A 10,287-nucleotide genomic window follows, 5' to 3' on the forward strand; every position below is an offset into this window, starting at 1 on the left:
TTGCTAGAGTACTAATCATGCATCAAAACTAGTTTCTACCACTTAGAACAAGCATGCAAGCTCACTAAACATGTTACCTACAGCAGCAAAATATTCAAGATATACTCAACCAAACGAAATTCTACTTGGATGGGTGGAGGAGTCACATACCGAAGAGCAAATGTGCTAAATTTCAGACAGAAATCTGGGCTGAGCAAAGAGATCGAAAAAATCTGGAGCTCTGGAGCAAAAACGCGAGTGAGAGGAACTTGGTGTCGATTTTTTCGGGAGAGAGAAGAGTCTGGGAGGAAGAGATGGCAAAGTGGGGCAGAGGGGGACCCACACCACATGGTGGCGCGGCCACCTCCTTGGCCGCGCCGGCCTGTGGTCTAGCGCCCTCTGGTGCCCCACAGGTCATCCTCTGGTGCTCCCAGGTGTCTCGTGGAAAAATAGGACCAACGGTATAATTTTTGTGAATTTTTAAAAACTTTGAAAAACGCACATTTCTGGGTATTTAGTTTATTATTACTGGCCAGGAAATTTTTTTGAAATCTTCGAATAACTCAAGAACTTTGCAAATTAAAAGTGCTACAGCAACTAGAGCAAGTGGAGGAAGAAAGATATGTTGTTTACCTCCCCTATGCATATAAAAGGTATTCGTTAACAAGGTTGATCAAGTCTTGTCACCAAATAAATTTTACATAGCATAAGAAGAAATAAACCTCAAATCAATCATGTTACCTTGAATTGTATTGATATGGATCCAATCACGAGAGTTTGATATTCTTCCTTAGGCTCATATATAGGACAATCAATAGTTCCCACTTTGATAGTTCTCACATTAGAAATAGTATTAACTCCACACGCTTTCTCAATCCTCTTGGGAAAATAAACGGTATGCTCCCTATCATCAACATTGAAAGTAACCTTTCCTTTATTGCAATCAATAACAGCCCCTGCGGTGTTAAGAAAAGGTCTCCCAAGAATAATACACATATTATCATCTTCCGGCATTTCCAACAGAACAAATTCCGTTAATATCAAGGAGTTAGTAGTAACTTGAACAGGAACATTCTCACATATACCAACAGGAATAGAAGTAGATTTATCAGCCATTTGCAAAGATATATCAGTAGGTATCAACTTATCTAAGTAAAGTCTCTTATAAAGAGAAAAAGGCATAACACTAACACCGGCTCCCAAGTCACATAGAGCAGTTTTAACATAATTATTCTTGATAGAACAAGGAATAGTAGGTATACCTGGGTCGCCCAACTTCTTTGGAATTTTGCCATTGAAAGAGTAATTAGCAAGCATAGTGGAAATTTCCTCATTGGGGATTTTCCTTTTGTTAGTAACAATATCTTTCATATACTTTGAATAAGGAGGCAATTTAATCGCATCAGTCAAAGGGATTTGCAAGAATAAAGGTTTCATCCAATCGCAAAATTTATTATAGTGTTCTTCTTCCTTTGATTTTAGTTTCTTAGCAGGAAAAGGCATTTGCTTTTGCACCCAAGGTTCTCTTTCATTACCATGTTTCTCAGCAATAAAGTCTTCTTTAGTGTACTTTTTATTTTTAGCATGCTTTTCAGGTTCTTCTTCAACCTCTTCTTTATCGGAGTATCATTCTTAACATTATCATTATCATTATCATGTTCATTACCACTTTCGGTTTCAGCATCAGAAATAGAAATACTATTAGGATCATTAGCAGGTTCAGAGGATTCTACAACATTTTTATGTTTCTTCTTCTTTTTCTTCCTAGAATGAGCACTAGGTTCAATGCGTTGAGAATCTTGTTCAATTCTTTTGGGATGCCCTTCAGATATAGAGGATCCTGGGTAGAGACACCGCCTCTAGTTGTTACTTCATAAGCATGTTTCTCTTTAGAATTATTCCCTAACAAGTCATTTTGCACTTTAGTGAGTTGATCAATTTGAGTTTGAATCATTTGAAAATGTTTAACAAGCATCTTAACATCATTGGAGGTTCTCTCCACAATATCATGCAATTCACTAATAGCTTGAGAATTTTCCATTAAATGATTCTCTACTCTCATATTAAAATTTTCTTGCTTAACAATATAATTATCAAACTCATCTAAGCATTGTGCAGGAGGCTTTGAATACGGAATATCCTCCCTAGTAAAGCGTTGAAGGGAATTTACCTCAATCATGGATGCAGGGGAATTATCTCACATATATCTTCAATAGGAGGTAGATTCTTCACATCTTCAGATTTAATACCTTTCTCCTTGAGAGACTTCTTGGCTTCCCTCATATCTTCATCATTCAATTCAATTAAACCCCTCTTCTTCAATATTGGAGTTGGAGTTGGTTCAAAGCGTAGTCCATTCATCATGATTTCGGCTTATTTTAGCCAATAATTCTTCAGCGTCATCCGGAGTTCTTTTCTGAAAACACAACCAGCACAACTATCCAGGTATGCCCTAGACTCAATGGTTAGTCCACTATAAAATATATCAAGTAAATCATGCTTTTCCAGATCATGCTCAAGCCGAGCTCTAATAAGAGAGCAGAATCTCGACCAAGCCTCGTGCAATTTCTCTTCATCTTCCCGATTAAAATTATAAATTCTCTGCAAAGCAATATGTTGAGCACTAGCAGAAAGTATTTGCGGAAGAAAACATCAAGCAATTCTTTCGGACTTTTAATAGAATTAGCTGGCACAATATTCTACCAAGATTTAGCCTCACCCTAGAATGAGAATGGAAATATATTAGCCACAAAGTAAGTACGCATCTTAACATCATCGTAAAACAAGCTACTAAGAGTAGATAGCTCACCATGTGTTCAACAAGACTTTCTTTTTCGGTACCACAAAAGGGTGTTTTCTCAACAATAGCTATATGAGATAGATCAAGAGAAAAATCATAATCTTTATCCCTAATGTTTATAGGAGATGTGGCAAATTTAGGATCAGGAGACAGCTTTATATCTAACAGCATGTTCGCAAGCAACTTTTTAATTTTTCTTGCATCAGTAGTAGCATTGCATTTTTCAATAAAATCATCATTAAGCTCCACATAATCTTCCTCAGGATCATCACTAAAATAACCAAGTTCAGGTGAACTAACAGTGTAGTAGCATTAGGAGTTTCAGTATTTTCAATTTGTCTAGACCTAGCAATTGTAGCATCTAGAAAGGATCCCAATGAACCACTATCATCAAGCACAGCAGAAACATTATCAATATTATGAGAGTGTTCAGATTCAGCAGATGTACCCACATGCGAAGCATGTGGCGGTGAAACAAGTTTATCAATCACAGATGGTGAATCAAGAGCAAGCAGAGGTATTCAAAATTGTACCTTTTCTTGTATTGGATGGTAATATGGCGATCTTAGTATCGCGAGGATTACCCAGGATGTAGAATTAGCAGCGAACAATATTAATCCAAGTTAACTTCCAAATAAAGCTATCCTCCCCGGCGACTGCGCCTTAAAAATAGTCTTGATGACCCACAAGTATAGGGGATCGCAACAGTCTTCGAGGGAAGTAAAACCCAATTTATTGATTCGACACAAGGGGAGACAAAGAACACTTGGAAGCCTTAACAACGGAGTTGTCAATTCAGTTGCACTGGAAACAGACTTGCTCGCAAGAGTTTATCAAGAGGTCAGCTTTATAGCAAGAGCGATAGTGAAATAACAAGCAGCAGAGTAACAGAGACAGCAGAGTGATTTTAGTAAACAGCAGGATTAAAATACCGTAGGCACGGGGACGGATGACGGGCGTTGCATGGATGAGAGAAACTCATGTAACAATCATAACAGGGGCATTTGCAGATAATAATAAAACGGTGTCCAAGTACAAAGCAATCAATAGGCATGTGTTCCATATATAGTCGTGCGTGCTCGCAATGAGAAACTTGCACAACATCTTTTGTCCTACCAGCCGGTGGCAGCCGGGCCTCAAGGGAAACTACTGGATATTAAGGTACTCCTTTTAATAAAGTACCGGAGCAAAGCATTAACACTCCGTGAACACATGTGATCCTCACATCGCTACCATCCCCTCCGGTTGTCCCAATTCTTGTCACTTCGGGGCCATTGGTTCCGGACAGCGACATGTGTATACAACTTATAGGTAAGACCATAAACAATGATTATCTTCATGAAACAATAACATGTTCAGATCTGAGATCATGGCACTCGGGCCCTAGTGACAAGCATTAAGCATAACAAGTTGCAACAATATCATCAAAGTACCAATAACGGACACTAGGCACTATGCCCTAACAATCTTATGCTATTACATGACCAATCTCATCCAATCCCTACCATCCCCTTCGGCCTACAGCGGGGGAATTACTCACACATGGATGGGGGAAACATGGCTGGTTGATGTAGAGGCGTTGGCGGTGATGGCGGTGATGATCTCCTCCAATTCCCCGTCCCGGCGGAGTGCCAGAACGGAGACTTCTGGCTCCCGCGACGGAGTTTCGCGATGTGGCGGCGTTCTGGAGGGTTTCTGGCGACTTCGACTTCTCTCCGGGTGTTTTTAGGTCGAGGCGAATAAGTAGTCCGAAGGAGGGCGTCGGAGGCCGGCCGAGGGGGCCACACCACAGGGCCGCGCGGGCCCCCCCTGGGCCGCGCCGCCCTATGGTGTGGGGCCCTCGGGCCTCCACCTCAATTGTCCTTCTGGCTCCGTTAGTTTCCTGGGAAAATAGGGCCTTCTGCATAAATTCCGAGGATTTTCCCGAAAGTTGGATTTCTGCACAAAAACGAGACACCAGAGCAGTTCTGCTGAAAACAGCGTTAGTCCGTGTTAGTTGCATCCAAAATACACAAATTAGAGGCAAAACAATAGCAAAAGTGTTCGGGAAAGTAGATACGTTTTGGACGTATCAGCGCGCACGAACAGCGGGCGGCTCACTTTGAAGAACAAACAGACGTGCCGGAGACGTTACAGGCGCCCGGCCAAGGCACCGACGACCACACCACAACCCGCACCAGAGGCGGCAACACATACAGCTAAGGCAACCTATCATGGAAACCTAGCGGACCCAACTAGGAGGCGCGGGGCGCTCAAGCCGCGAACTCGCCGCCGACGAGCTCGAGCAGCTGGTTGTCCGGAAGGTCGATGAGACCCGCCGTGGAGACCCCAGTTGCCCGACCAAGCCTGGCCGAGAGCTCCTTCCCGAGCGGCGCCTTGAAGCGATCAACATAGGTGGCGCGAACCGCCGGCGTGAAGTCGACGGTCTTGTCGATGAACTGCAGCTGCTTGGCGAGCCTAGCCTGGGCCTGCTGCTCCTGGGTGAGGCCACTCTTGCGCGCCTTGGCGAGGCGGGCGCTGGAGCGGCGCTGCTGCGGCGGTGGGGCAGGCGCGGCCACCGGCAGCGGCAGGAGGGACGGCTGGGGTCCCATGAGCGAGGCAGGCAGCATGCCGAAGACCTGCGCCATGAAGGTAGTGGCGGCGTCCACCTCGAGGTGCTGGAACTTGTCGATGACAACGTCGACGGGGGCAGGAGCAGACGCGGCGAGAGCAGCGCCATGCAGCTCGGGCTGGTGCCCGCCTCCGTCCATCAACTGAGAGCCAGGCCCAAAGTAGGTCACAGGCTCAAAGCCAGGGGGAAAAGTCGGCGTCGTGGGCTCGACCTCCGGCCCAAAGCCCAGCTGCGGCTCATCGCCAAACGGGCCGGCCCACGGAGGAGTGGTAGCCTCCACCGCTTGCAGGCCAGGCGCGGTCAGCTGCGGCTCGCATGCACTGGAGAAGGACAGGCGGGTAGCTGTCGCCTGGATCTCGAACAGCATGGGGTCAGAGCGAGTGAGGTCGCGCCAGAGCTCGTCGACCTCAGCGCCACCGAAGAAGTCCGGCTCCACAAACTGCTCCCCAGAAGCGCCAAAGGGCGACAACACGGGCGGCAGAAAGGGACACTGCTCAACCGGCAGTAGGTCCGGAGCAGGCACAACCAGGCTGAGCTAGGCCTGTAGAGCTTCTGCAGCCACCACAACAGTCGAGGCAGGGGCAGGCTGACGGAAGCAGGAGGGCCCCGCATCGTCCGACCGCCTCGGAGACCGCGAGCGTGAACGCGAACGTGACCGCGAGCGGGACCCGCCGGCCTTGTCGGAAGCAGGGGAGCGGCTACCATGCTGGCGGCCGCGCGGACCCCGTGAGCGGCGCCCTTGGTGGCGCCCACCACGGCCTGGTTCCGCCGGAGCCGCCTCAGTGCTGCGGCAGCCCAGGAAGCCCCCCCGCCAACCTGAGCGAGAGCGGTTGCGACGCCCCGCGTCACGGTCGCGATCAGACTCGTCATCATCGTCCCGGCGCCTGGGCATGATCCTGTCGTGGACGGACGGCCTCCGGCGGCCGGCGCCGACGAGCTTGTCCTGCGTGCCGGGCACCCAGCAGAAGCGCTCCACCTTAGGCGCGGAGCTGGTAGCACGCTCCGGAGAGAGGGGGTACTCCTTGGTTGTGTCCAGGTGGATGAGGATGGGGAAGTGCGGCCCTTGAAGGCCGTCGACGCGTGGGGTTCCTTCTGGCAGAGGCGGAACCCGCACCGCCGGAGCGTCGTCGAGGAGCCCGAAGTCGTGCGTGCAGGGGATGAGGTCGGGGTTCCAGGACCAACCCCAAGCGTAGAGTGCCTGGGAGTTGTCGAGGGACTCCGAGGCGCGCTCCAGGACGTCGACCTTGCAGGAGCCGCCGAGCACACGCTGCACGGCCTCCTTCCGCCAGGACATGAGCGGGAGACGCTCGATGGCGACCCGGCAGTAGAAGCGCCACACGCGCTGGTGTCCGTTGGCCGTAGGCGACCATGGGGCGAAAGTCATCGCCACCCCACAGACCGAGCCGCTGCCGGCCGCCAGGGCAATGTCGCGGTGGCGCCCTAGGTCGAAGCGAACCAAGAACGGCTCCGGGAAGTGCCTGGACACGACCATCTGGTTCCAGGGGATGCGCAGATCGCGCTCCAGGGCCTTGGCGATGAGGTGAGGGGTGACGCTCTGGCGTTCCTCGGAGAGCGAGATGAGCAGCGCGTTGGAGCGCAGCCGGTCCGCCGCCAACCGCATAGCCGGGGTGTACTCCATGAAGGAGTGGCTTGAGAGCGGCCGGCGGCTGGCATCGCCTGGGCGAGACGCCATCAGGTCGGAAGGGGGTGGAGGGGGCGGCGGAGGAAGAGGCGTAGGTGGTGGCGGAGCGCCGTAGGCCACCGACCCAGCGGCCGGGGAGGAGGTGGCGGCGGTGGCGGCGCGTCGTAGGCCACCGAACCAGCAGCCGGCCGCGGCGAAGATGCAGGCGACTTGCGGCGCTTACGGCACGAGCACAGGCGATGGCCGGAGCACTTGCAGTACGCGCACTTGACTGGATCTCGGCACTCAGAGGCACGGTGGTCACGAGCAAGGCAACGGAAACACTTGCCGCGGAAACGATTAAGAAGGCTCCCGCGGCGAGCAGAGTTAGGCGCGGCCTGGCCCTCGCCATTAATCGCCCGCTCCGAAAGAGGAAAGGTCCTCTGCCTCCTTCGGCGCGACGAGCGAGGAAGCTCCCAGCCCGGATCCGCCGTAGGCGCAGCAGCAATAACTCGGTGGGCGGGATTGCGGGGAACCTGGGTATGGGGAGCGCCTCGGCGTCGGGGTTGCAGCACCGAAGTCCTCGCTTCAGGGCTAGCCGCAGGCCTAGCGGAGGTCGGGTCTGGCAGGGCCAATGAAAGCCCCGCCGGTCCGGGGGGAGGGTGAGCAGTCAAACCCGGCAGCCTTCCTTCAATCCTGCTCAAAATACGGCGCCCAACGCAGGCCGACGCAGGGCAGGCCGCAGGGCTAGCCGGCGAGGCAAGAAGCGGCGAGGCCGTAGGGGCGTGGAGCAGCCGCAGATGCGATGCAGCTGTCTCTCCATCACGCAGAGGGGCCCAGCGGTTGTGGATAGGTATGGGGGAGGTGGCCGCAGGCTCCAGGGCGGGGGGCGTTGGCGGTGAGGTGGCCGCCGGCACACTAGGTGGCGCCGGCGTGGGGCTGGTGGTCGAGCTCTCCGAGGAGAGCGCGGTAGGTGGGAGCGGAGCCATGCAAGATTTTCGCTGTATAATCGATCATCTGTGCATTGTACATTCCTAATGAGGCATGATCTTGTGAATGCAGCGTTGGGCCGATCACGGCCTGGAGGAAGCGTGACCTCGGCGCAGGTGGGCGCAGGCCGGAACCAACCGTCAGCGCTCTTGTGGGCAATGCATCCTGGCTGCTCTTTGGGTGGACGGAGGCTCTGGTTGAGCCGCTTCGCCTCAACTTGTGGGGAGGCGGGTGTCAGATCCCGGGGCTGCTGGTGTTCTTTTGGCTGTGCACGCCGGCCGAGAGGAGGCGAGCCCTGGGCGGACCAATCTGCGTTGCCGTCATCTATCTTGCCCTCACGTCTGTGTTCGGCGTCTTCCACATCCACCTGGGCTGCTACCAGGTCTTGTGCACGGTCGCCGGCATGGTCGCCGCGGCCGCGCCTCTTTTCACCTTCATTTTCTTGGTAAGTACTACCTGCTCTCTCTTCTGTTCTACCCTCTACTGCACCCCGATCGAGTAGGTGCATTGCTGATACTCCTACGGCTCTGCCGCAGATGGAGAACACGGGCGAAGAGTTGCTCCCCCACCGGGCAATTCTGGGCTTCAGCGCAATACATGGTCTTCTCTGGTGTGCAAGGGGCTTCATCCTGTACAACGGCTTTATGCTTGTACGCACGCAACTTTACTTCCTTTTGGTCCCTACTGCGCGCTGCCCCTTCTTGTACAGTACTGTATTTCTTTTCTGCACATCGATTCGATCTCACGCGCGGACTGTATTTTTTTGCAGATTCAGAACTTGATTGGCCTAAGCTTCTCGGTACTTCAGCTGTGCATCAAGACCTTCTACGGGCTCCCCGACATGTACCACGGCAGTGAAGATTTTGAGCAGGAGCTCCTTGCCCACCTGCCCGTGATAGAGCCCCCTGTTGACGTCGAGCAAGGGTTGCAGATGGTGCAAGGTGATCAGGGGATACCGCCTTTGATGCCCGGCCAAGAGGAGCTACCGCCCATGGCAGGTCAGGAGATACAGGATCCTTTAGTGCCCGACCAAGAGGAGGAGGACGAGGAGGACGAGGAGGAGGACGACGATGACGACGAGGAGTCCGACGACGACGAGGAGGACGACGATCATCATGGTGGCGGCGTCAATTATGCTAGCGACGAGTGCTCCCCATCGCCAGACCCTGACAGCACCGCCGGTCAGAGCGTGCCAGGCGAGCTACAGTCCCCGGCCCCCCAGGACGCCACCAGCAGCGGCACCCCGGGCGTCTCCTCCGGCAAGGGCATGCCACCCCGCAGGTCCAGCCGCCTGGCACTCGCATCCAACAAGACCCCCAGCAAGCAGACGCCGATCATGGTGGCATCCAACAAGACCCCCAGCAAGCCGACGCCGACCATGGTGGCATCCAACAAGACCCCGAGTAAGCTGACCATGGTCCTGAGGTCGTCTACGACAAGGAACACGCCCACCTCCGGCAGCGAGTCCAGCTCCACCACGGCCAACATCCCCTCCGGCTCCGGCAGGAAAAGGCAGCGGTAAGCAGTGGCTGTCAAACCGGCTCAGGTGGCGATTGCACATGAAAACGATGAGATCGAGCAGCCAGTGGCCAGCGTGTAAAGCAGTCCTACAATTCGAAACGTCTATCTGTGTTCTTCCATGATGAAACGCTGTGTACCTCCGCCAGACACGAATTAGCTGTTTAGCTCAACGCAAGCACGCTGAAACATTGGAATTTGTTTTGTGCCTTTTTTTTTGTCTTCTCCACCTCCATCTTCTTTGCTTATCACTACGGGAAAACTACGAGCTCTTTGCCGTGTGCCCAGAAGCTCGGAACACGGCAAAGCCCGACTATGGTACGGTGTGCGTGCACAAAAAGGAGCATGGCGAACATAGAGAACACGGCAGATGAAATAAAAGAACATGGCAAAGACAAAGACATGGAAAACACAGACAAGGCACACGACAAAGCAAAAAAGCATGGCAAATTTGGAGGTGGCACACGACAAAGCTCACCGGCATGGCAATATGCGTGACACGAGGCCCGGGGGGGTGGGATCCCCACCGTATCGTGTCCTCTTTTGACAGGGTTGTTACAATGGCTGATCTTTGTGCTGTGTCTTTAACGGAATGTAATATCCCAGATATTGGGGTTACAAAAATAGAGGAAACAGATGTGTGCATTGCATTCATGCATAGAAAATCTGGGAAATTTTCGCGCTTTAAAGTAAAACAGTCACAGTGACTGAAGTTTCACTTGACCTTGGTGGAATTGAAGTAGCTCATCAAGTCAAGCGCTATAAACC

The 10,287-nt window shown here is 52.3% G+C and overlaps 1 protein-coding gene across 1 annotated transcript; it reads left to right on the plus strand.

Annotated features, from left to right (window-relative positions):
- The first annotated feature begins 7,271 nt into the window (after nt 1-7,271).
- Nucleotides 7,272-9,687, plus strand: LOC127303214 (uncharacterized). The gene is made up of 5 exons (XM_051333970.2): nt 7,272-7,631; nt 7,735-8,030; nt 8,074-8,446; nt 8,538-8,651; nt 8,771-9,687. Exons 1-5 carry the CDS (start codon nt 7,272-7,274, stop codon nt 9,521-9,523), a joined length of 1,896 nt encoding a protein of 631 aa, XP_051189930.1. The 3' UTR covers nt 9,524-9,687.
- Nucleotides 9,688-10,287: the final 600 nt, after the last annotated feature.

This window comes from Lolium perenne, chromosome 5, assembly GCF_019359855.2.
Source record: "Lolium perenne isolate Kyuss_39 chromosome 5, Kyuss_2.0, whole genome shotgun sequence".
Classification (NCBI taxonomy): Eukaryota; Viridiplantae; Streptophyta; class Magnoliopsida; order Poales; family Poaceae; genus Lolium; species Lolium perenne.